At 43.1% G+C, this 27,023-nt stretch overlaps 1 protein-coding gene across 6 annotated transcripts in view; it reads right to left on the bottom strand.

The window, feature by feature from the left end:
* Window positions 1-557: 557 nt before the first annotated feature.
* Amn1 (antagonist of mitotic exit network 1 homolog) overlaps window positions 558-27,023 on the bottom strand; it is a 77,700-nt gene continuing 51,234 nt past the window's right edge. For 4 of the 6 annotated variants that reach the window (XM_010628534.3, XM_010628538.3, XM_033763623.1 and 1 more), the window contains one exon: window positions 12,723-13,357. In XM_010628534.3, coding sequence (XP_010626836.1) covers window positions 13,263-13,357 — 95 coding nt within the window. In that variant the 3' untranslated portion in view covers window positions 12,723-13,262. Of the gene's footprint in view, window positions 1,862-9,538; window positions 9,562-12,722; window positions 13,358-27,023 lie in introns of those variants that run through there. The other 2 variants (XM_033763621.1, XM_010628536.3) reach the window with 2 other exon arrangements.

Here is a 27,023-nt window from a genome sequence, read left to right as displayed (position 1 = left end):
TGTGAGGGGCCCGGTGCTGCAAAGAAAACTCCAAATGTTTTGGTTGCAGGAAGCAGCACGATGAGTCTCAGGATAATCTTGTTAAGTGAATGAAATGGGACTGAAAAGAATACCAACTGGGTGACCATGTTTATATAAAAACCCGGAAAGTGGAAAGGTCTCTGGAGGGACAGATGGCGCTGCAGGGATGGTGCAGGGCGGGGCTGTAAGGAGGAACGGGGGTGGGGTGGGGGGGACGGGACAGCGCCCTCTGGTGGCCAGGCCTGGGCTCTGGGTGTGGATCTGTAACCCATGTGGGGGGGTTCCATCCCACCCTACCCCATTCCTTCCTTTCTCTCTTTTTCCTTCCCTCCCTTCCTTTTCTTCCCTTCACTTTATGTTTTGAGACAGGTCTGCAGTACAAAGTACAGCCTGGCCTTAAACTCGTTTGGTAGCTCAGGCCACAGCCCAGACCGCGATCCTCCTGCCTCAGCCGCCCAAGGGCTGAAGTTATGCACCTTAAATATGAGCTTTATTTGACGTCAGTTAGTGAAGCTCTTAATAATACCAATTAGAAATGGACACACAGGTAACGTTCGTGGCTTTACTCATTTATTTGCTTTCTCTTTCATTTAAAGAAATGTATCGCTTATCAGAGGAATGAGTGGTCTGACATTAGGACTCACAGGAAGCCGGGGGACCCTCAGGACCTGGGCATGCGGTGAGGCGGCTCAGGTCGGGGCTGTGTGACAGCAGCTGTGTCGCTGCGGGTGAGCACTGCCCCCTCTGAGGTCACCGGGAGGAGACCGGACCAGAGGGCGGACAGGAGTGCGCAGAGAATGGAAATGACAGGAGGGCAGAGAGGACAGCAGAGTGAGGGCAGCTTGGGCAGTAGCACACGGCGATCACCAGGGTTTTCCACAGGACACACTTTTTCTCGTGGGGATGGAATCCTTGGCCTTGGCTGTTTGCTCCTTTGTGTCTTTGGTACCCCGGATGGAACTTGGGTCCCTGCGCTTGCGAGGCAGGGGGCGGCAGCACTGAGCTAAATCCCCGCCCTGCCTCGGCTGTTTGGCCAGCTCCGCCCGCAAGCTGCAGCCCCAGCCTGGCCGTCTTGTAGACAGGTCCTCTGCCTCTGCTCCCGGCTTCCTGGGTGCAGCCCTGGTGTGTCTGAGCTCTTCACAGGAGAAACAGCTTTGGCAAACTGGTCCGGAACAAGTGTGGGGTTTACTGCTGGTGAGAGAGAGCATCGAGGGCGGAGACGGCAGCTTCCCAGCCTAGCTACTGCAGAGACAAGACTGCTCCTGCGTTCACGGACGCAGGTCACGGGGCCATCACGACAGTGATCACGGAGGACGCTGAGGGCAGGACGCTGGAGGGACGAACAGCCACTGTCTGGGACCAGCACAGGGCCTGCCCTGCCCAGGCGGTGACCAGGTGTCTTTCCCACCTGAAGAGACGGGTGAAGCGGAGACCCAAGCCACAAGCTCAGTTCTGCCGGCACCAGCAGGGCGTCTCTCCGACTGCGGACTCAGATGAGGACCCAGGCGTCAGCCGGTGCTTTGAGTGGGGCAGTGCTGCCCTCTCCCGCGTCAGGTCACCACGAGAGCAGCCGCCGGGCAGAGGCCGCCCAGGGTCACAGTGTTGCCCGCAGCTCCTGTCCGCAGGACGCCGAAGGAGCCGGGTCCGCTTTCCAGTACACGGCGCACTGCCCTGGGAGTCCGAGCGCCTCAGACGGTGCTCCCAACCCGTCCCTGCTTACAGGACCCCGCCAGAGCGAGCGTCTTACACTGCTGATGCTGATATAGGGGGAAGAGATGACTCCCAAACCTGGGGAGATCCGAAACGCGAGTTCGTGTTCTCCAAAAGCGAAGAATGAATTCTAGGAGCAACGGAGATGAAGAGTAGGAAAAGTTTATTGGGAAAGAAAGCTTCTGAGAGAGACAGGGGGCATTGGAAAGTGGGTTGCCCGCTCGCCCTAATTTTCAGATATCTTATACAGTAAAGCCATGTGGTACAAAGCGGGACAGAACTGAAAGACCCAATGGAGAATTACAAGGCGGGCATGAGGTGGGGCAGAACCATGACCAACCAAGATGACAAGTACAGTCACCCGGGTAATATTAAGTGGGGGTCCATGGGAGAGCGAGTCACTTAGTAAGAATACAAGGATTTTCAGTAAGTGTGGGGTCAGGAATATTTCCTGGAAAGGCTGGGCTAAGCACTTGACCCCCACCCAGGTGATTGTTACCTATTTAGAATATCAATCACTGCTGTTTATCCCCAGGGGAAGCACAAGGGTATAGAAGTTTCTCTCCTTTTACAGTTCTGGCCATAGGGAATGTGTCTTGATTGTCCTCCCTGTTGGCTCCCTGCTGTGTTGACTCCTTGGGGGCGGCCCTGTCTGACTCCCTACAAGGTATCGCATTAACTTACCTATCTGCAATACAACTACACTGAACTAACTCAGTGTTAAGACTGGCTAAGAATAAGCACGGCCTGTAGCCCCAGCTATGGGGGGGGGGCTGAGTTTGGGGTCAGCCCAAGCAATTTAGTGGGACCCTATCTCAAAATCACAGTAATGGAAAGGGGAGGGGATAAAAAAAGTGTGGTGTGGGTTAATCTGAAAATGGAGTTAATAACTCCAAAGTTTTATAGTCTATAACAAATTATTGTAAGCACCTATTTTTCACTAGTGCTGCCAAGAACATAACTCCCTGTTAATGCTGCCGAGGACATACCTTGATATCCACCTTCAAGACTGTCTGCCCAGGGCTTGAACCCACCCTGCAATGTAGTGTACCCTATCTGATGCATTCTGACACATCCCCAGTCTCAGGCCATCAGGTGCCTCTCGGAGGGTTGGTGCTGGTGGTGAGCACGTGCATCAGGGTCTCTAACTCTTCCTCTCTGTCCCCCAGTGCCACTGTGACCTGCTTTCTGCCTGGACAGAAAGATAATATGCCTGATGCTGGGCATGGTGGTGCATGCCTGTAATCCCAGCACTCGGGAGGCTGAGGCAGGAGGATCACTGTGAGTTTGAGACCAGCCTGGGCTACATAGTGAGTTCTAGGTCAGTCTCAACTACATAGTGAGACCCTGTCTTAAAAAAACAAAAAGATAATATGGCTGACACACAGGAGGGACACCAGTCCAGGATAAGGGTGGCAGTGAGCAGTTTCATTTTTCAGCCCAGCAAATTCCTCCTCGTCCAACCCTGCCCTGAACTGATGCCCAATCCAAGTACACGTCTCCCTTATCTGCTCCTCCTTGGCAGACCCTACCCTGAACTGATGTGTACTCCAAATATGTGTCTCCCTTATCTAGCCGACCTTACCCTAGAGTGTTTCTTACCCTGAGTTTGAACTTGCTGTAGACCGATCAGTAATAATATTATATGTAACAAATACGTAACCAGTCAACTGCTTGCTCTGCTTCTGTACAAGTTCCTGCTTGCAAACCCTATGTGAAGTGTAGATGGACCAAAGACGGCTGCCTGGTTCTTTGAGGGATTATCCCCACCAGGCCCGTCGATGTAGATAAAGTTTGCTTCCTGCTCCAAGTCCTGGGTGCCTGTCGGTACTTCCCCATTGCCATTACAGGGATGGCGCTCCCAGTTCAGACCCAGGCACAACACCTTTTCTAACACTATTCCTTTATTTCGATTATGCTTCTGCTTGTACTATTTTCCTCCTTTCTCAGAACAGCTGCTTTTAACATTTTTTTGTTGTTGTTTTTGTACCAGGGATAGAACTCAGGACCTTGTGCTTGCAAAGCAGGCAGCGGCACCACTGAGCTAACTCCCTGGCCAATATTTCTCAGCTTTTAATAACCCTCATCCCTCCATGACTGGCTGCTTAGAAACAGGGTCCCGCCTTTAGCACAGGATCTACACCACGAGGCAGGGCGTGGCAAGGCTGGCTTGGGCATGGAGCAGGACCTGTCAGTAATAGGATCCCAGGGAAGCAGCAACAAATAACTCGCAGGACCGCTGGTGGGACTTCTCTAGAGCTCCCATGAGAACGCATGACATAAAGAGAACAGACTGTTCTCACTTCTCATGGTAGCCCTCGCTATGTGTAACAGATGCAGCATGTACTCTTATTTTTGCTTTTATCTTTAAAAAAATTTTTATTGGTATATTTTAGGCATACAATACAGTTACATTCATCATTGGGATCTTGCACCTTTACATGACAGATCTTGGTTCTCATTTTTTCCCCAATCCCCTGCCCTCCCTTCACCCACTCCACCTTCCCTATTTACGAAGACTTTGTTTCCATTTTTTTCATTCTCTTATTTTTTCTATTCCCTGCTTTCCTTTCCCCTACCCCTCCCACTTCCTCTACACCTTTAGACCTTTTCTTCCTATTACACAATATCAATTATACTTTTGGTGGGAGGGTACTGGGGACTGAACTTGGGTCCTGTGCTTGTGAGGCAGGCGCTGGAACCGCTGAGCTAAATCCCAGGCCCTCAATTATACATTTTGATCCTTATTTACACTTTTAGTTTATCACAAGACAAACTATATGGTACTTACACATCTGCCCTATTAATTTCACTTGAGTATGTCCTCAGTGTGCATCCACTTAGTTATGTCTCTAGTTTCTCATTTTTTATGGCTGAGTAGTATTCCATTTTATTTTTTTTAAAAAACCCACATCTTTACCCAGTCTCCCACTGATGGGCAGGTGGGCTGCTTCCAAGTTTTAGCTATTACAAATTGTGTTGCTGTGAACATGGATGCACATTTATCACTGTGGTATGATTCTTTTAATTCTTCTGGGAAGATACCCAGCAAGGGAATAGCTAGGTCAAATGGGACCTCTAATCCTACTTGTTTAAGGTAACTCCATATTGATTTCCATAGTGGTTGTACCAGTCTGCACTCCCACCAACAATGGAAAAGGGTTCCTTTGTCCCCGCACCCCAGCCAGCATTTGTTATTGGTTGATTTCTTGGTAGCAACCTTTATTCCTGGGGTAAGGTAGATCAATGTTGTTTTCATGTGTATCTCTCAAACGATCAGTGATGTTGTCATTTTTTCATATATTTATTTGCTGCTTTTCCTTCTTTGAGAAATGTCTGCTCATTTCAGATGCCCATTTTTGATCTTTATATTTGGGGGGGCTGGTTTTTTTTCTTTAGTTCTTTATATATTCTAGATAGTAGACCTTTGTCTGAGGAACAGGTGGTAAAATTTTTTCCCCACATTGTAGGGTGTCTCTTAGTTCTGTTGGTGGTGCAGAAGTCTTTTTTTTTTTTTTTTTTTTTTTTTGTGGTACCAGGGATTGAACTTGGGACCTTGCGCTTGCAAGGCAGGCAGTGGAACCACTGAGGGAAACCACCAGCCCTCAAAAATCTTTTACAAAGATGAGATCCCAGCTGTTGATTCTTTGTGCTAGTTCCCGTGCTGATTTGTTCATAAAGTCTTTTCCTATGCCAATGTCTTCAAGAGTTCTACCCAACTTATCTTCCAACAAGCTTAGTGTTTCTGTTTTAATATTTTAATCTTTGGCATGTTGAAAACCAGTTTTTCCAACACTATATATAAATTTTTTTTGTATGGGGGATTGAACTCAGGACCTTGTGCTTGCAAGGCTCCAACATCATTTATTAAAGAGGCTGTCTTTCTTCCAGTGAGGATGCTTAGCTCCTTTGTCAAAGATAAGGTAGCTGAATATGTCTGGAGTTGTTTCTGCATCTTCTAATCTATTTCACTGATCCTCACTCGGTCTCTTTGCAGTACCATGCTGTTTTTATCACAGTGGCTTTATAGTATAGTTTCAGGTTGGGGAATGTGATCCCCTCTGCCATGTCTCTGTTGCCTAGAATGGCTTTTGCTATTCTAGGTCTCTTATGGTTCCAAATGAATTTGGGGATTGTTTTTTCTAGTTCTGTGAAATATACTGTTGAGATTTCAGTAGGGATTCCAATGAATCTGTATAGCAGTTTTGGAAATATGGCCATTTTCACTATATTGATTCTTCCTACCCAGGAAAAAGATGTCTTTCCATTTTCTTATATCCTCTTCAAAGTCTTTTTTCAGTGTTCTAGTACTCAATATAGAGATCTCTTGCTTCCTTCGTTAGATTGATTCCTAGCTATTTCATTTGTGAAAGGGATTATTTCCCTAATTTCTCTCTTAATGAGCCTGTTATTTGTGTACAAGAAGGCTATTGATTTTTGAGTCTTTACCTTATATCCAGCTATTCTACTGAATCTGTCAATTAAATCTAGAAGTCTTTTGGTAGAGGTTTTTGAGTCTTCTATGTAGTGTTATATTGTCAGCAAATAATGACAGCTTAACTTCTTCCTTTCCTATCTTTATTGTGTTTATATTTCTTTCTCTTGTCTAATTACTGTGGCTGTTCCCAAAATTATATTGAGCAGCAGTGGTGATAGTGGACATCTTTGTCTTGTTCCTGATTTTAGTGATGTTGAACAATCCTTACATCCCTGGGATGAATCCGACTTGGTCAGGGTGTATGATCTTCTTAATGGCCTTCTGTATTCTGTTTGCCAGTATTTTATTGAGGATTTTTGCATCTGTGTTCATTAGGGAGATTGGTCTGTAGTTCTCTTTTTTGTTTGGGTCTTAACCTGGTTCGGGAATCAGAGTAACACTTGCTTCTAGGAATGAATTTGGAAGTATTGCTTCCCTTTCATTGAAAAGTTTAAAAAGTAGGGGCAATAGTTCTTCTCTAAGTGTTTTGTAGAATTCAGCAGTAAAGCCATAGGACCTGGGCTTTTTTTTGTTGTTGTTGGTAATTTTTAAATTACATTTTCAATAACATTTGTAATTGGGATGTTTAGCGTTTTTATATCTTCTTTGTTCAACTCTAGTAATTCATATGTGTATAGAAATCTGTCCATTTCTTCTGTGTTTTCCATTTTATTAGAGTATAGTTTCTTGAAGTAGGTATTGATGATCCTCTGGATTTCTGTTGGATCTGTTGTGACACCTTTTTTGTTCCTAATTGCATGGGTTTGAGCCTCTTCTTTCCTTTTTTTGACAAGGTTGGCTAAGGGTTTATCAATTTTATTTATTCTTTTAAAAACCAACTCTTTGATTAGTTGATTTTTTTTGTATTACTGTCTTAGTTCCCACTGCATTGATTTCTGCTCTGATCTTTATAATTTGCTCCCTTGTATTAGCTTTGGTTTTGTCTTGCCCTTCTTTTTCTAGAAGCTTAAGATTCAGCATTAGGTTGTTTATTTGAGCTCGCTGTTTTCTTACTGTGGGCATTCAGTGCTATAAATTTCCCTCATAGAACTGCTTTCATTGTGTCCCATAGATTCCTATATATTGTACTGACATAATTTATTTGTAAAAACTGTCTGATTTCATCTTTAATTTCTTCTGTGACCCATTGGTTATTCAGAACAGTGTTATTCAATTTCCATGTGTTTGTCAAGTTCTTGCAGTTTCTTTCTTTGTGTGTGTGTGTGTGTGGTTTTTTGAGACAGGGTCTCACTACATAGTTGAGACTAACCTGGAACTCACTGTGTAACCCAGGCTGGTCTCAAACTCACAGCGATCCTCCTACCTCAGCCTCCCAAGTGCTGAGATTATAGGCGTATGCCACCACGTCCGGCTCTTGCAGTTTCTTATGCTATTGTTCTACAGTTTAATTGCACTATGGTCTGATAATATACATGGGATAACTTGAATTCCTTGGCATTTATTTAAGCATGTTGTATGAGCTAGTATGTGCTGTATTTTGGAGAATGATCCATGTGCAGGCGAAAAGAATATATACACTGATTTTGTGGGGTGGAACACTCTGTAGTCATCTATTAAGTCTATGTGTTCAAAAGCTTGGTTCAATTATAGTTATTTCATTGTTTTTTGTCTAGATGATCTATTGGTGACAATGGGGTATTTAGGTCCCCCACTACAGTGTTTATTTGGTTTTTCATGTCCCTTAACATTTGTATAGTTGGGCACATTAGTATTTGGTGCATATATGTTTATGATTGTCATCTCTTCCTTTTGGATTGCTCCCGTTACAAGGATGTTGTGACCTTTGTCTCTCTTAATCAGTGTTGGTTTGAAATTTACTTTGTGAATAAGAGAGCTACCCCTTCTTTTTTCCGGGTTGCTGTCACATGGAGGACTGTTTTCCATCCTTTTACATTCAGTCTATGAGTTTCTTTTTGCACTAGGTGTGTTTCTTGTATACAACATATTGTTGGATTTTGCTTCTTAATCCATTCTGTCAGTCTATTTCTTTTGATTGGTGAATTGAGGCCATTAACATTGATAGCTATAACTGATATGTACTGACTTATCATCGTCATATTATTTTCCTGTTGTTGGCTCTTTTTTATTTTTCCCCCTCCCTTTAATTTCTTGCCTTGTCTGCCGGATTTTCTCTGTTGGGCCTCATGGATTTGTGATCTTCATTGTCTTTTTCTAGGATATTATTTAGAATTGTTTGGAGTGTTGGTTTGGTATTCATGAAGTTTCTTAAGTGTTCTTTGTCATGGAAGCATCTTATTTCCCATCAATTTTGAAAGATAGTTTTGCAGGATACATCAGTCTAGGTTGGAGGTTATTTTCTTTTAGGGTTTGAAATACCTCACTCCAGGCTCTCCTTGACTTGAGGGTTTGTGTTGAAAAGTCTGTGGTGATTGTGATGGGCTTTCCTTTGCATATGATTTGTTTCTTTTCTCTAATTGCTTGCAGTATTTTGCTCTTCTGTTGCGTTTCTGGGATCTTATATGTCTATGTGTAGATTTTTTTTTTTAATCATGGATATTTGGAGTCCTATATGCCTCAATGATCTGCATGTCAAATTCTTTTGCTCTGTTTGGGAAGTTTTCTGTCATTAATTCTGTATATGCTTTTAAAATGTCATTTGTGAAAAAGTCATTTGTGCTTTCTTTTACTTTTTCATAGACTCTTATCAGTCTTATTCTTCATTGTGTCATCTAGGAGTAGTTGGATTGATTTCTCATGTTCCTTTATTAGTTTCAAGAGATCCCTCTTTTCATGGTCACTGACCACCATCCTGTCTTCTGTATCTGATATTCTGTTTTCAGATTGGTTCAGTCTGTTATGTATACTTTCAGTAGAGTGTTTAATCTCCTGGTATCAGTTTGAATCTGTTTCATGGACTCCATTTCTTTCCTATGTTGGGCATTCATGGTTTCCATCTTTCCTATGTTGGGCATTCATGGCTTCTATCATGGTCCTGAACTCATGTATTTTTTAAATGTTTTGGTTCAGGAGTCTCTAGATTCTTTCATTCTGCTTACCATCTCTGCAGTTATCTGGGAAATTATTTCTGTCTTGAATTTTTCTAGAGCCTCATTCATCTGTTTTGTTACTTCCTGTGTTATCAGTTCAGGGTGTCCAGGTGGTTGATTATCAGTCTTTTCCACCTCATTCACACAAAATTTGCCTTTGCTGAGCTGGCAGCCTGTGTTTGTGCTTGTGCCTTGCTTGAATGTCTTCTCGTTTTTATTTTTGTTGCTGGTACTGTCGTTGCTTTAATTCCTGGATTAATATTTCAATCTTCCTGTTATAGCTTGTCTTTAGGTTTTCAGTCTCTAATGATTCTGAGGCAATCTCTTTTTCATTATACCAGGAAAGAAAACTGATTAGATCACTCACAATACCTTAGACCAAGTGAAACAATCAGCAACACAGCAGCATCAAGCACAGCTTAGAAAAATGACAATTTGTGGTAATTATGAATCTATCACCTTTAACTGTGAATTAAATAAAAATCGAGGCTGGAGCTCAGGACAATGGCCCCTCTGTGCCTCTATGGTGTGATTTCCAATACCAGCACAGCCAGGATGCCAGAGGTTGTGGGGGGCAGTGGGGGGGTGCTGGTACCTGCAAGGCTCTGCCTCTCACCCATCCACCGAGAGGCCTGAGGGTGGGGTGGGGAAGCAGGCCAGCTCTGTGTGGCTCTGTCTCTCACTCGTGTGCTGCTGCTGCTGAGCTGCTTTTATATTTTTGGGGGTTGCGGGGAGGTTTGAGACAGGGTCTTACTATGTAGTTGAGATTGTCCTGGAACTCACTATGTAGCCCAGACTGGTCTTGAACTCACAGCGCTCCTCCTGCCTCAGCTTCCTAAGTGCTGGGATCACAGGCATGTGCCATCACGCCTGGCTTGCTTTTATCTTTTTTTATCTTGTTTTGCTCAAGTTTGCTCTGCAGAGCTGGTGTCTCCTATACCCCCTTCACCTCACATTTTTCAAGTAAATTTTTGGCACCAGTTTTGGCTTGTCTAGTTCAATTCTTTGTTCCAGGCAAGAAGGACCTGGAATACTTTTGATTGGTAAAACATTTCTAATGGAATGACCTGTAACAGGATGGTCTTGAACTCCTGTGCCTCCTGTCTTATCCACTGCTTCGGAAAGAGAATTTCACTGCCCCTAGTTCTAGCTTTAGGTGTTTCCTGTCCTCCTTCCCATGCCAACCCTCCCCAACTTGCTCTGGGTTCCACCCAGCAAACCTCAGTGCCTGGGGCACAGGGCTGGAGGTGCTGAGTAGGGCTCCTCTCTGCAGCAAGCGGGGCTGTTGCAAAAGTTCACCCTGCATTCTGGCTTCTGTTAAGGAGAACAGAATGCTTGGGCCTGAGAAGCTCACACTTGAGATCTTGAATGTGGTTTCCACAGAGAGGGGGAAAGACTTGGTAAAACACTCAATATTGAATTTTATTGGTTTGTCTTTAGAAACATTTAAATATGTATTGAATATACTGGGGGGAAGAGGGGATTTTTCTCTGATCTGAATATTGTGCATGTCTGGGATGAAAGTTGCTTCTCACCAGGCATTGCCCTTCCTAGAGATCTAACTTCACAATTGATGAATTATAATTACATGGACTGGTTCCTGAGCTGGGTTCCTCTCAAGGAGAAGCTTTTGCTTTCAGTCAGCTGCAAAGTCTTCTATAGAGAACAGGCCTTACCCACTGTACATGCATGCAATGGATCCCACACCTACAAAGTAAGCCTAAGAAATACAGCTGCATATATACCCCTTTCCCCAGTCATGTTAAAGAAATTTACTGTACTATATATATATATTCTCCTCAATTTTTGCTACACCAGAGGTAAAATAAGAAATCTTGAAGAATGCACCAATTGCTGGGTGTGGTGGTACACACCAGCACTTGGGAGGCTGTGGCAAGAGGACTACCATGAGTTCGAGGCCAGCCTGGGCAATATAGTGAGTTCAAGGCCAGGCTCACCTACATAGCAAGATTCATAGCAATGAATCTAAATGCTATTAAAAAAGGGGAGGGGCCAGGTGTGGTGGTGAATGCCTGCGATCCCAGCACTCGAGAGGCTGAGGCAGGAGGATCACTATACATTTGAGACCAGTATGGGCTACATAGTGAGTTCCAGGTCAGTCTCAACTACATAGTGACCCTGTCTCAAAAAAACAAAAACCAAAAAAAAGGCGGGGGGGTGATGGTACAGGACAGGGGATTTAGCTCAGTGGTTCTGCTGCCTGCCTTGCAAGCGCAGGTCCCAAGTTTGATCCCTGGTACAAAAAAAAAAAAAAAAAAAAAAAAAAAAAAATTTTTTAAAAAAAAAAAAAAAAAAAAAAAAAAAAAAAAAAAAGTGGAGGGGGGAGGTGAAAAAAAGAATTGAGATGTGTTATGTACATGTACTAATTTCCCACAATGAATGTAATCATTATGCATTGCAAATGTACTAATACAAATTGAAAAGGTAAATTTAAAAAAGAAAGAACCAGCTGGGCATGTTGATGTATGTTCTATTATTGCAGCACCATGGGAGGCTAAGGCAGGAGGATCACAATTTTGAGCCCAGCCTGAGCAACTCAGTGAGACTGTCTCAAATTTTTTAAAGTCCTAACAAAAAAGGTTTGGTTGGGCAGGGTGACACACACCTGTAATCCTAGCACTTGGCTGGCTCAAGCAGGAGGATTGCTGTGGGTTTGATGCTAGCCTGGGCTACATGTTGAGCCTCAACTACATAGTGAGACCCTGTCTCAAAAAACAAACAAACAAAAAGGCTCAGTAGCACAAAAAGACACCGATTAGGGCAATGGCACAAGCAGTATGCCTAAATTTGGAGGTAGTTGAAGCATAGTATGCATTGGGTAATTGTATGGTTCCTAGAAGTGAGACCTTATTTTACAATGTAAAATCAGTAGAGCCTCTGGAAACAATCTCTGTAATGGTATTTGATATTCACACATTTCTTTTTCTTTTTTTCGAGACAAGGTCTCACTATATAATCCAGGCTGGCCTTGAACTCTGGATGATCCTCCTCCCTCAGTCTCCCGAGTGCTGGGATTACAGGGGTGCACCACCACATCCAACAACATTTCTCAATATAGTTTTGCTAAAGAATAAAGCTCATAGATGAATAAAATGTTTGGGAAAGGTAGCCATAAAAATCAATGAAATACATGCCTGGGCAAGAGCTCCAGTAATATTTATATACTGAATCACTAAGGCTGAATGTTGTCAATTTTTACTATTTCTTACAGTGAAACAAAAACATAAATCCTATGAAGAATCAACAGGCATGTTTAGCTTTGGTTTTTTTTGTTTGTTAGTTTTTTGGGTTTTTTTTTTTTTTTAGTTTATTGGTACATTTTAGGCATACAGTACAGTTACATTCATCATTGGATCTTGTACCTTTACATGACAGGTCTTGGTTCTCATTTTTTTCCCCTTGTCTCTGCCCTCCCTTTACCCACTCCTCCCCTCCCCATTTACAAATACTTTATTTCCATTTTTTCATTTTCTCATTTTTTTTCCCTTATTACCTTTCCCCTGCCCTTCCCACTTTCCCTACAGCTTTGCTTTTGGCAAATAGGCATTTAAACACTTCATGAAGCTAAGAGCCAGAAAATAGTACAGAAGGTAATTATGCTTTAGAAATAACTTTATTTAGAATTCTCCTAAAATTTATCCAGACACCTACTAAATTTCTCTTAAAACAGTTCAAATACCTACTTTTAGGAGAAAGAAACTTTGAGGAAAAGCATAAGTTGAAACTTTTTTAATTTCAGAAACCACACTAGCCTCCCCTACATCAAAGCAATGAAGAGTTCACTGCTGGGTTCGCCTTGTGAAAACAATGGCCAGTCCGACGGGTACTGACTGTCAAAATACGTAACTTCAGAGCACAAAGGTGTGCACTAAGGCTTAGCTGATACCTCCAAGAGTTACAGCTGAACTAAGATAATGAAAAATAGTGTTAAAGTCAAAGGAAAGTAAAGCTCTCTTGCCTGTTTCCTCAAGAGCAGCTGTGATGAGCCCCAACTGCGGTTCTGCTTAGCTTCTGTGAGCATCAACGTACACTGTCCACATCACCTGCTTTAGTTTGTTTGGGCCCAAGAATTTTTGCTCCAGGATTTCTCGTGCATGATCTACAAAAGACAATAATGACTGCACATTAACTCAAAATAATCGAAGATATTTATATTTCCACTTGTAAATGGGATAATTATTGTTGCACAGTTAAAGAATTAACTTAATACACACACTTGATCTTAGCCAAAAGGCCAAGAAGCAATAACATGATGTATGAAGTGTAACGTATAACCAAATAACCCACTAGTAATTAATTAATGGAAGCCCTCACTATTAGACACATATCGCAACATTTTTAAGGTGCAACATGTGTTGTTTTCTCTGAAATTTATCACAATTTCACCAACCAGAGAATCATGATTTGCCTAATGTTTTCCAGGTCCTTGCAGGACATGGATGATGCAGAGGTGCTGATGGACGGGCCTGCAGGGGACTCGCACAGCAGTGGGCAGGACAGGAAGCCAGCAGCTCTCCTGAGACCCTGGAGGCACTAGCCCGCGGGGCGCGGCAGGTAGGGGGGTGACAGGGATGGAGCTGTCCTGGAGTGTGGTAAGTTGGCCCATAGTCGCACATTTCTCATCTCCGTGTAATACTCTTCTACAGCAGAGGTTTTGGTGGGTGACCACTATGTGAACACATTCAATTTTGAGCAATCAATATTATCGGCCATTTAGATGGTTTTACAGTTTTCACAAGGAATAGCAGTGATTTTTATATGGTGCCCCTCCCTCTCTTCTTAGAATGTGCTTTAAAAATCTGAATTAAGGAGTCAGGGATGCATCTCAGCAGAATGCAGGCCTGGCATGCACGTGGTCCCCTGGGTTCACTGTCAGTACTGGAAAAATATCTGAATTAAAGCCAAAATCTTGGTAACATATTGCTTCATTGAGTAGCTGTGCTGGAGGCTACATGTGCTGCTGTGAAGCCTAGAGGAGCTGCTGGTGCGTGTGTACCTGGGTGGGCTCTGAAGTTTCCAGGCTGGCGGTGGGTCCAGTAGGAGGCGCGCGGTCTTGGTGGTCAGTGGGGTCCTGGTAGTGGCACCACCATCCATCTGTCCAGTCCTCTCCTGTAATGGCCACGGCCTACACTGGAGACTCCTGCACAGGCCATGTAGTCACTGACCACCATCCTGTCTTCTATATCTGATATTTTGTCTTCAGATTGGCTCAGGGGAAACCACTTGGTCTTTTCAGCCATGGACAGAGGCAGTTTTGACAAAATCTCTAAGTGTCAGAGGCAGATTCTCAGTGCAAAGGACGGTGATGAGTTTCTAATGATTTTAGTTGGTGATAAGTGGAGCTGGATCATCAAAGGCCAGTGACACGGGGAGGGCAGCAATGAGCAGCATGCTGGCTATACACAGAGGTGGTGCAGAGATGAAGGTGAATGTAGGTCAAGCTTTCACCAACTCGTTCAGGTTACAGGAAAATCTCCCACAGCTCACATGGAAAGAAGGTGACAGGAGACTGGCACTGGCTTACTTCCTAAGCCAACCACAGTTTTAGCGACCGATGGCAGGGAAGCCCTCATCTCCTCCTCCCTGTAGTCCCTGCAGCCTTGGACAGTGGGCACTATCCTAGCCACAGACCAGTGAGCCGACAAATCCTTCCCATGAAGTCAGACTACGGTCCTTTCCAGAGTGAGTCAAAGGAAACACTGGGGCGACTTCAGAGATGGTCTGAGTCCTTGAGAATGCCGCCCATATACAGACACATTATTTTTTCTTTTTCTTTCTTTCTTTCGATACTGGGGATCAAACTTGGGCCTTGTGCTTCTGAGGCAGGTGTGGCACTGCTCCACTAAATCCTGGCCCAATACACATTCTTTTTTAAAGGCTTGCATGCTATGTTATTAAGTACGAATCAGTTTGGCAAATGAAGTTTTGCACCAAGAGGAAGTCACAGGTTGTGAAATACTTTCTAAATTCTGGAATCACACTGTCTGTTGTTACTTCAAATGGAAACAGAAAACTTTTTTAAAATGTGAAATTTGCCTATCCTTAAAACTTTAAGTATGCTCACTGGAATCTACAAAAGTGAGATAGCTCAGACTTCCTGATGCTACAGCTTTTCTTTTTCCAGTGGCCAAAAATACCAAGATGTCTGTTGTGTTTCAGGATTAAGAACTACTTATGAAGCCTTTGTTATTTACATTTTTTTGTAAGCATGACATATATTCCCTACGTACAGCCTGTGTGGTGGGTGTGGCACATCTCCAACCTAGCCATGGAAACTCTTTAGTTCAGTGCCTCTGAAAGATACAGATTTCATTAGCCAGTAAAAATAACAAAATGGGCTCAACACAGATGGTTACTAAATTTTATTTTAAGCAAGTACTGGCAATTATTACAAGCAAAAGAGCTAGAGAGTATATAGAAGTGAAAGTTATCATTATTTAACAAAGATTTAAATCATTTTTTTAAAGCAACTAGTATGAGAACAAAGGCTCACTGATGTTGATAAGAATATCACTGGTTATCACAGTGGAAATCTGGTGCTCAGGAAATTCTTTTTTTTTTGAGACAGGGTCTCACTATGTAGTTGAGACTGACCTGGAACTCACTATGTAATCCAGGCTGGCCTCAAACTCACAGTGATCCTCCTGCCTCAGTCTCCCCAGTGCTGGGATTACAGGCGTGTACCACCACACCCAGCAGGAAATCTTGATTAAACACAGATTTCAGGCAGAGTGATAGAAGGCTCATGGTAGAGCACATGCCTAACCCATGCAAGGCCCTGGGTTCAACCTCCATTTCATGTGCATGCCCCCCTAAAAAAACTCCAAGTCAAAAAATCAAATAGGCTGAAAGCAAAAAAAGAGGACAAAGACACAACGCAAACGACCACCATAGGAAAGCTGGAGTAGCTACCCTGAGAGAACAGAAGGACATTTCCCAGCTCATTCTGTGAGGCCAGTATTATCCTGACCTCAAATTCAAAGACACCACAAAAAAGAGAGCAACAGATGCACAGACTAAAAACAGTAATCAAAACATTAGTGCACCACACCCACAGCTATAGAAAGGATCATACTGCTGGATCAACTGGGATTTACCCCAAGAATGCAAAACTGGGGTAAACATTTGAAAGTCAATCCATGCAGTCCACTGTGTCCCTTTCCTATTGCTGTAGGAACAGGTATTAATTTAGTGGTTTAAAATGGCATGTTTATTTATTATTATTGTTCATGTTGTTGTTGAGATGGGGGTCTCACTACGTAGTTCAGGCTGGCCCTGAACTCATTTTACAGCCCAGGCTGGCCTCAAACTTGTGGCGATCCTCCTGCCTCGTCCTCCTGAGTGCTGGCATTATAGGTGTGAGCCACCATGCCCTGAGGTTTTGAAGGACAGAGTTTCCAGATGGGTCTCACGAGGCAAGATCAGGGTTGGATAGGTCTTCATCTCCTTTTGAAAGCTCTGCAGGAGAATCCACTTGACTCTTTCCACTCTAGACACTACCACCTTCCTCCACTCCCATGTATGCAAAATGAGCAGCATTTGGAGGTGCCCCTCATGCACTGTTATCTCTGTGATCCTCCCTCTCCCTCTTTCATTCATAAAGATCCTTGTGATCACTCCTGCCCCACTGAGTCAGACGAGGGCAGCCTCTCTATGCTCAGGTCTGGGCTGGCTGGTGTAGCTCAGTGCTCAAGGGCTTGCCTACAGTGGAAGGCCCCAGGTTTGACCAGTAGACACACATACACTCACCACCCACCATATTAGCAACTTTAAGTCCACCTACAGCTTTATAATGTAGCATCCTCACAGGCTCTGGGTATTAACACTTGGTTATCTTCAGGTGGAGGCACTGGTCTGCCTACCACCTCTACTGGATCAATAAAAGGAAGGACCAAGCCTCACAATCCACTTGACAGAAAAAAACATTTCACAAAATCCAACACACGTGCTACTGCCATTCAACAAACTCCTCCACCTGCTAAAAGCCCACAGCTCACATAAGAACAGTGAACGCTGAGTGTCTCCTCTGGGCTGAAGGAACACAAGTTTACCCTGACACTGGTGCTCAGCCCTGTGCTACAGTTCCTGGTGTAGACAGGAAAAAGAAATCGCAGGCATTCTCATTAGGAGGAAGAAGTAAGACTATCCTTATTTGTTTTGTTTTGTTTTGTTTTGTTTGAGACAGGGTCTCACTGTGTAGTTGAGACTGACCAGGAACTCACTATGTAGCCCAGCCTTGTCTCAAACTCAGTGATCCTCCTGCCTCAGCCTCCTTTGCTGGGATTACAGGTGAGTGCCACCACATCCGGCTATCCTTACTTATAAATGACCATAATATTATATGTGGACTATGCCCAGGAATCCACTAAAATATTAAAACTAAGACCATCAGCAGGCTGGCAAGGCACAGGATCAACATGCAATCACCTAATATATTTCTATACACCGTCAACAAATAACCCAAAATGAAATTAAGAAAATAGTTGCACACATATTACTGTCAGAAAGAGCACAAAGGAATAAACTGAACAAAAGTAAGTATGTGTGCTCCAAAAACCACAAAACGTTGTTGAAAGAAATAAAAAAATCTACATAAAAAGCAAAACAACCATGTGCTAGGTTTGGTGATGCACAACTGTAATCCAAGCTACTCAGAAGGCTGAGGCAGGAGGATAACAAGTTCAAGAACAAGACCCCATCTCAAAAAATTCAGAAAAAAGGGTTGAAGACAGAGCACAAGGTGAAGGCCCTGGGTTAAAGCCCTGTTCCACACACACATGCACATGATATCCATGTTCACAGATCAGGAGACCTACTAGGTATGATAGAAAGTACAGTATTTAAGTTAAAAATTTTATTATGGCAACAGACACACTGCCACTAACCCATGTCCAGCACATTCACTGAAACGTTGTTGCCACTTTCTGAAGCAATTCTGCAAGTCTTCTGCAAGCATCATCATTGTGCTATTATAGCTGCCTCCACCTTCTCAACCCATTAAAAATGTTTCCCTTTCACTGGCAGTCTGACTTTGAGGAAAAGCCAGAGAGAACTAATCAGTGCAGATCCAGTGAACAGGCTGGATGAGGACACGTTGTTGTGACCCCACATGCCTGTCTCTTGGACAACGCAGGGCAATGACACCGTGTTTTCGATCACACATTAGAAAGATACTCAGGAAAGTGCATTTTCAGAACGGCTTCAGAAAGTGGAAAGAACGGTAGAATAAGTATATTCAAAATGAGGGGGATTAGTGGTGATGTCCTTTATTGTAATACATTTTCAAAAATTTAAACATTCAGTATATATTTTGATCACATGTGGTAAACCACGAAGACTGCAAACTCCCCACATTTTCTCCAGATTATGATATTTATGAGAATTCAGAGGACCCAGAAGTCAATTCTTTTTTTTTAAACTGTCAAGGAAAACAAATTTATTATGTTGTTTTCTAATTATTCCACATCTGTATGTACCTTATATTCTTCATAATCGTTGCTCTCTAGCAAGTCCCTTTTATCCAATTCTCTAAATTGTTCTTCAGAGAGATCCAGGTTGAAATTCAACTGCCTCACCACCACGTTTTGAACATCAGCAATGTGAACTGTGAAAATGCAGTGTAACCACCTGAATGAGATCAAGGCTGTAAAACCCTATAAAAGCGGGAGTTGTAGCTCAGTAGTGGATCCATCAGGGCACTGCCATTAGGTGTGATTGATCCCCACCAATGGAGTTAACTTATTCTACTTCCATTCTGCTGCCTCTCTGTGTGTCACTTGCCAATTCCTTTGGAAACAGTCGTATGGTCTGCTGTATCCAAACCAGTTGTGGGTGTACTTTCTTTTGCCTGGAGATCCTTTTTTAAATTAATCCTTCAAACTTCATTATCTCATTGGCAACATCTTTTTCATCATATTTTGGGCCTCAAGTGCTTTCAGAGTGCAATTTGATGCAGGTTTAGGAATTGGTACGATAGCGGCTTGGATTTTGGCAATGGTTTCATTTTGTAGTCTCCTGTTTAAGTATTGCTTTCGGGAAGCCTTACTTTTCATGTTTTGAAATTTGAAGCTTGCCAGAGTCTGTGTGGTTAGTACTTGTACACCAGTCAGGCCACTTTTCTTCTTTTTCTGAAGAGCAATGTAGGAGTTTTGTTGCTGCTTGAGGCTTTTCTATGATTACACTCTGGGCCATAAGCTTATCAAACTGCACACCCAGAAGGTGAATTGTTGGCTGCGAGTGGGAAAGATTATTAAGTTTGGCTATTGAAATCCTGCTGTCTGAAATTCTGACAAATCACCCTTAAGCTTAAATTTGTGCAGAACATCTCCAATCACCCTCTGGAAAACACCTTTGTAAATGACTTGGGATCTGCCAATCACAGAGAATGCTGTCTTCCATTCCTGTTGCATGAGATTCTCATGGGATTAAGCCAAGCCCTACACCTAATACCAGTCAGGGATGCTGTCTTTTCTTCTGAAGCTTCATGAGACCAAGTGAAGCCCTGCACCTGATGCCAATTTCTGGCATGCGCTCAAAGCCACAGCCCCCTAATAAATACTAATCTAGTGAGAGGAGACTGGGGATGTAGCTCAGTGAAGAATGAGATCAGAAATGTAGCTGAGTGGAGCCAACATCTGCCTGGTAAATACAAGGTCCCTCTCTCCAGATCCTGAGTTCAAACCCCAAGACACGGGATGTACGTGAGTGGAGCCCACACCTGCCCGGTTGCCTGTTTACCCAACTTTTTGAAGGTGTTTTATAGGACAAAGCCAGGTAAAGCAGGTTTAAAGTGGGGGGAAAAAACTATAGTTAACTAGTAAAATTATAAATATAGTCACTTAGGTAATATTAAATGGGGAATCTAATGGGGACGCAAGTCACGTAGCAAGTATATAAGGAAAAGGCAAGGATTTTTGCGGATAGGAGGTGGGTTAAGGATTTGTTGGGGAAGATTTTAGTCTCTCACCCAGGTGACTGATATCTATTTAGAATATCAATCACTGCTATTTATGTCATGTGGATGTGGTAGGTTTTTTTGTTTAAATAATGTCGGCCTTTAGTGAATGTGTTTTGTTTTGTTTCTGGTTTCTGATATCAGGGATTGAACTCTGGAGTTGTGTTTGAGAAGCTGATTGTCTTTTATGTTGGTTCCATAGTGTTTTATGTTGGCTCCTCGAGAGCTGGCCCTGTCAAACAATCTACAAGATAGCAAATTATTTATGGAGAGACAGAGACTCCAGTGACTTTGGAGCTCCAAGAACAAAGAACGTGGAGAGTCCAAATATTAACAGAGGGAATTTTTCAAATGACAAGGTACTGTAATTTGGACATTTTTTTTGGTCAGATACACAGAAAACATGAGGCTGATACATATTTACAATGACCACTGTTCTGTGTTTATTACAGTGTTCTGGGTAAAGCAGTTCTTTATGCTGAACTAATAAGGAATGAACAAGTAATGACAAGTAAACAATAACAGAATTAAAAGAGAAACACATACAAAATAAAAATAAGCTATCTTTTAAGCAAGCAACTTTAAGAAAAGGGGAATTCTGAAGCAAGCCACATGGCCTTAAAACACTTTTGTTTCAGCTGGTTGTTGTACCTCCTGACAAGTGGGCTGCCTAGGATCTCAGAACCTGCCTCTAGAGTGATCAGGTTAAGCAAGTCCTCAAATATGACCAAAATTCAAGGCAGCTATTAGATTCTCCCACCTTTCTGGATAAAACATAACGCCTCTCTGGCTGTCCGATTGCTTTACTGCCCCTCCAAAGCCCAAACCTTCAGCTCTGTGGCTACTGTACATCAGGGGTAGATAGTGTGAGATGCTGACATGCGTGTGTGGTGTTGGAGAACACAAAGAACCTGAGGTGCATTTAATGACAATCACTACAGACTGAATTGGACAGCATGGTGGGGGGGTACCGGGGATCGAACTCGGGTCCTTGTGCTTGCAAGGCAGGTGGTGGAACCACTGAGCTAAATCCCCGGTCCTAAACAGAATTTTAAAAGGTTAAAAGTTGGGCCAGGGATTTAGCTCATTGTTTCCACTGCCTGCTTTGCAAACGCAAAGTCCCGAGTTCAATCCCTGGTACCACACACACACACACACACACACACACACACAAAAGTTTAAAAGTTATTTTTCCTTCCAAAAAATGACATTATGATTTACATTTCAAAGAGCAGTTTCATTTTGGTCTCTTGCAGAAACCAAACCAGAGTGCTTCTAAGTTTCAAGACCTAATTCCTAAAATGGAGTTTTGATTATAATCTAAGGTTAAGAAATTTTACAATAGGTGCAGTGGTACACACCTATAACCAAAGCTGTTTGGGAGGCTGAGACAGGAAGTGAGGGTCTGAACCCAGCCTGGGCAACTTGTCTCCAAGTGAAAAAAAGGAGGAAGGAGATGGTTCAATGATTCAGACTTCCCTGGGTCCAATCCCTAGTACAGCACCCCCCCATATAGGTATATAAAACATACTTAGATATTTCAATAAGAAGAAGGCAAATTCAGGTCTCTGATGGCAAGTTACGGAGGATATTGCCACACTGAGGGTCAGGCTGCTTTGCACAAGCATACTACTTTTTATAGATTATCAGTTGTGCTGTCTTAGATACGCATGGGAGCGATCAGAAGAATATATAAGCAAAATATCTTATATAAGGTATTGGGAAAAAGAACTTATATTCATCAAGCCAAAAACTGTCTTTTTCTCTAGAGAAAGAAATTAAAAATTAAACATAAGGTACACACTTTATCCCACTTTCTTTTCACTCAGTGACAGTAGCAAAAAATGTAATAGCAAATTTGGGACACTGACAAGACAGGGAGTAGAGAAACCTGTGCTGTTAAGAACTATTCCACTTTTTTCTTGCTAAGGAATTTTATCAATAAAAGCCACTGTCTACGAACTCCCAATTTTATGATGATTAACCACAGTACATTAGGAAAGCTAAAATCCAGAAATAGTAAGAGATTTCTCCAGTGTTGTGGAGGGAGGGTAGGTGTCGCGAACCAGCGACCCAGAGCACTGTCCCGCAGTGCCTCAAACCTGAAAGAGCAGCGGGGTGGAGATGGGGCAGAGAGAAAGGAAGGACGCCAAGACAGGAGTCTGATCAAGGCGACGTTTATTGCAGGCAGGCATCAGCCTTTTAAAGGAAAAGACCGAACTATTGTGGGCTAGGATTAGCATAGTAACCTCAATACCTGCTCCTATAGATAACATCAGATCTTTAACATAACAAAATGGAGTTAACAACACCTGACTCCTATAGATCTTTGGCTGTCCTGGTTTCTCCCGTGCAGGGTCAAAACAAGTTTAACACGTGCAGTCCCTTAAAAAGGAACAAATGTTGTCTTTCAAAAAGCCAGTGGGCCATGGCTGGCTTCCCACAGGTAGGAGGTGGAAGCAGGGCTCATTTCATTGTCTTGAGACTGCAGTGTTAGTCTCACATGATGATTAGAAACTGTCACTGGCCTGGGCCAGGGATTTACCTCAGTGATTCTGCTGCCTGCTTCACAAATGCAAGGTCCCAAGTTCTACCCCCGGTACCAAAACAAACAAAAAAATTAAAAATCTGTCACCGGGCAAAGGACATTTAAGTATCTCATTTTCCTATTTTGTATATTAGGAATCAGAAAAAAGATCAAATGAAGCAGTTGGCTATGTCCATCAAAAGTGTTATGTGCTAAAAGTTGGGAAGATAGCTCAATGAATAAGCAAAGAAATATATTTCTTAGCTATTGTTTTCCTTTTCTTTTCTTTTGGTACTGGGAATTGAACTTGGGTCCCTGTGCTTTTGAGGCAGGAGGCAAAACCACTGAGCTAAATCCCCAGCCCATGTATTTCTTTCTTTCTTTCTTTCTTTTTTTTTTTTGAACTGGGAATCAAACTTGGGTCCTTGTGAAGGAGGCGTTGGAACCACTGAGCTAAACCCCAGCCTCATTTATTTTGCAAGCTTTTTTGACATATAAACATTTTTTGAGGGGTAGGGTGGCAAATGAAGGGTTTGTCTGAGGGAGTTCACGGCAGATGACCACAAGGTGGCAGTAAGACGCTGTGAGTGTTCTTGGGAAACAGTGGGACAGCTTTCTAGGCAGAAGTCCCTCCCAGGATGGGCCCTTCCACAGGCCACAGCGAGGGGAGCCACTGCTCAGCAGGGCAGGGAGGCAGAGAACTGCTGGGGGACCAGAGAGAGGAATTCCTTGTCAAGATGCGTAGTGTGGGGGTGCAGGCCCCTGGGACAGAGCACTCCGGGAGGGCAGCAGTAGCGTGGGGTCTTCCACTGCCCTGGCGTTGACTTTGTGGTAACAGATGTTGGGTGTAGTTTGCAGGGCAAGCAAAGCAGGCTGGTTTTGCATGGTTAAAAAATATGTTTATTTAGCTTATATTTAAAACAATTGATTATGTTACAATTTTGGTGCTGCAGGGTTTTGAGCTAATGGGCCAGACGGTGTTATGAACAAGTAGCAGGAGACCACCCAGGCCATCTTTGGGTCTTTATGTGCTAATTAGATCATTAATAAACACTGGAACAGATGATCTTCCAGGTCAAACAGGACCCAGACTCAAATAATGTACAAACAAATGAACGAAAGAAAGAGGAATGAATAAATAGATAGAGGGTTCTAGACTAGAACCAGCTTCCTCTGAGAAAAGTGTCCATACACACTGCTGCCTTTGGAAGGTCTTCAACAGCCATGCTAACTTAAAAGCAAAGCACACCCTGTGGTTTCCCTTGGTGAGAAATGCTGTTTCAATGCTGAGGCCCACACAGGCATTAGAATCATGTCTCCTTCCTTCCCCTCCTATTTTCAATCTTCCCTCTAAAAGGACAGGTCATGGGCTGGGGATGTAGCAACAGAACAAGTGTCTCACATGCAAAAGGCCCTGGGAACTGCAAACATTAGAAACAAAACAGCGGCATAGGCCAGAATAGCAACTCAAGAAAATACCTTAGTTTTTTTTTTTTTTTTCTTTTGGTACCAGGGATTGAACTCAGGTCCTTGTGCTTGCAAGGCAGACGGTGGCACCACTGGGCACCCTGGCCCGAAAATATTTTAGATTTTTATTCCTTGTTTGTGTTTCTGAACAAACTCCCTCATTTTCCTTTTTGCCTTGAGATAAAACCACCACCTATAAATTTCAGTAATTAAGAGAATGTTTTCGGGAAGCATTTTTTTTTTTTTTGGTACTGGGGATCAAACTCAGGACCTTGCGCTTGTGAGGCAGGCGGCAGAACCACTGAGCTAAATCCCTGGCCCTGGCAGCATTTTTCAAATAGGTCTCAGGACCCATTTATTACTGCAGGTGGTTTGATCACTTGGCTTTTCACTGGGTCAAAATAGCCAACACAACTTAAAGGAGGAGAGGTTTATTCTGGCTCACGCTTTAGAAGTTCCAGTCCTGGCATGATCAGCTGGCTCCAGGCAGAAGTGAAATAGTGGAAGGGCCTGGGTGGAGGACAGCTGCTCATTTTGTGGCAAACAGAAAACTGAGTTGAGGCAGGCAGCGGGAAGGAAGATGTCTCCCACCAGGCCACACCTAGAGTGACCACCTCTTCCGTCCAGACCCACTAACACCAAGTCAGTTATAGCACTCCCTACTTCAGTCACTTTCCAAACTGACACTTTAGATCTAAAATGCAACAAAGATCTCAAGAGTTCTGATTTATGGGAGCAACATTCATTGAATTCAAAATTAATTTTAAAAACAATATATATTAATATAGTAGTTTATATGTATATATATAAACTACTATATTAATATATATATATTTTGGTACTAGGGCACTGGTGGTTGAACTGAAGGGTGTTCTACCACTGAGCTACATCCCCAACCTTTTTTATTTTTTTTTCTACACACAGTATTTTTGTGGCACTGGGGACCTAACTCTGGGCTTAGTGCATGCTAGGCATGCACTGGGCTGCGTCCAGGGACTTTTTAATCTTTTGTTATGAGTCAGCATGTCACTAAGTCACCAAGTTGCCTAGGCTGGACTCCAAGTGTGATCCTCCTCCCTTTTTATTTCAGGGTCTGCCTAAGTTGCCCAGGTTGGCCCTGAACTTGTAGTCCTCTGCCTCAGCCTTCGCAGTATCTGGGACTGAAGGTTTGTTCCACCACCCACACCCAGAACTACGAAACCCATCAATGGACTAATCCAACATCAAAAGAATTGTCCACTTAACTCCTTAGAGTCCTCCCACCCATGAGCACACAAGGCTTTGGAGATACATCTATAAACTGTGACAGAGGGGAATGGTTATTTTCCTGTTAATTTTACTGTCATACTTATTTACATGTAACTAAAATTTTTCTAAATATATCAAGTTCTTTTTATGTTGAACAAACATGCTTTTAAGGTACATTAATAGCAACTGTATTTCTGTTCCCCTTCTCCCTCCAAAACTGTTCAATGAAAGATCATTTTCTTGTGCTTGGATGGCAATTTTGTTAACCGCCTGACTTTCTTTTTTTTTCAGCTTTGAGTTTATTGGTACATTTTAGGGATACAGTACAGTTACATTCATTGTTGGGATCTTAACCGCCTGACTTTCTAAACATTCCTACCATGAAATGCCCAATTATTGTTTTTTGTTATTGCTGCTACTGAGGATTGAACCCAGGGAGTGCATCCCCAGCCTTCTACTTAAATTTTGAAATAGTCTCACTAAATTGCCCAGGCTGGCCTTGTACTGTCCTGTTTTGTCTCAACCTCCCCAAGAGATGGAATTACAAGGGCAGCCCAACCACACCTTAAACTGGGGAATGCACGTTCTCTGGTTTTGATCTTACCCATCTCCCCTTTAGGATGGCTCTCCTTTCCCTGGACTCCTCTAGCCAGTGAGAATCACTCATATGCCCTCAAAGTCTAGGAGCTCAGGATGACTCTGAGCTGCAGCCCCACCTTAGCTTCACTGTCTGGGCAGTGACCATGCCCACCATACCTCAGAGGTCAGCCAGACAGCTCCCATGATGCCCCTCACTGGGCCCTCAGTGAAGGTGACAGCAGTGCCATCTAGAACATTCCCCGCAGCTCCTCACCCCACAGCCCAGGCCCAGCTCAGGCCCACCCAAGCCTTTTGGTGAACTGTGAGCTTCTAGGGTTTTGAACTGAGTCCTCAGATATTTCTTTTGAAAATCTGGACACCTGACATTTTTCTCACTTTAGAATTTGTGTCTATGAACTTGCTGCTTTGGTTAAAATCTCCAGTCAAATGTCTTATTAAAGTAGCTCTATTGTACAGATGAAAACAGTTAATTTACTTCTGTGATCAAGTCATTACATATACTTTTTGAGTATCTGCTGAATGACTGGCAATGTACTAGATATGGAAAACAAAAATACTGAATGACGTGCAATGATTCTAGTCCTTCAGGAGCTTACTGTGGAGTTGGTGAGGTCAGTATTGTTTCCCATTAATAAGATGGGGAAAAATGCAGTGGGATTTAAATTTCTGGCTCCTTGGCTAAAACCGGGTACTCATTTCTGTTGAATCCATCATCACCTGTTAACATATCTCAGGTTGCCAGTGAGCTCCGTAATTCTCTAATTTATCTCAAAATTATTTCTGGCTTGCAATATGATTAACCATTCCAATATATTTTTCAGACTTGAAAAAAATTTAATTTTCTCTGTGAACCGAGGTATACTTTAAGCATTTAAATATTGGCTTTGCCTCCTCTGTGGGCGCCGCCATTGCTGCTCCTCCAATCCCAGCCAGCAAGGTGAGATTTGGGAAAGTGGCTCAGATGGGACA

This window comes from Fukomys damarensis, unplaced genomic scaffold, assembly GCF_012274545.1.
Source record: "Fukomys damarensis isolate Sample0158 unplaced genomic scaffold, DMR_v1.0_HiC HiC_scaffold_15, whole genome shotgun sequence".
In the NCBI taxonomy this organism is placed as follows: Eukaryota; Metazoa; Chordata; class Mammalia; order Rodentia; family Bathyergidae; genus Fukomys; species Fukomys damarensis.
This window is presented reverse-complemented; position numbering and strand designations above follow the sequence as displayed.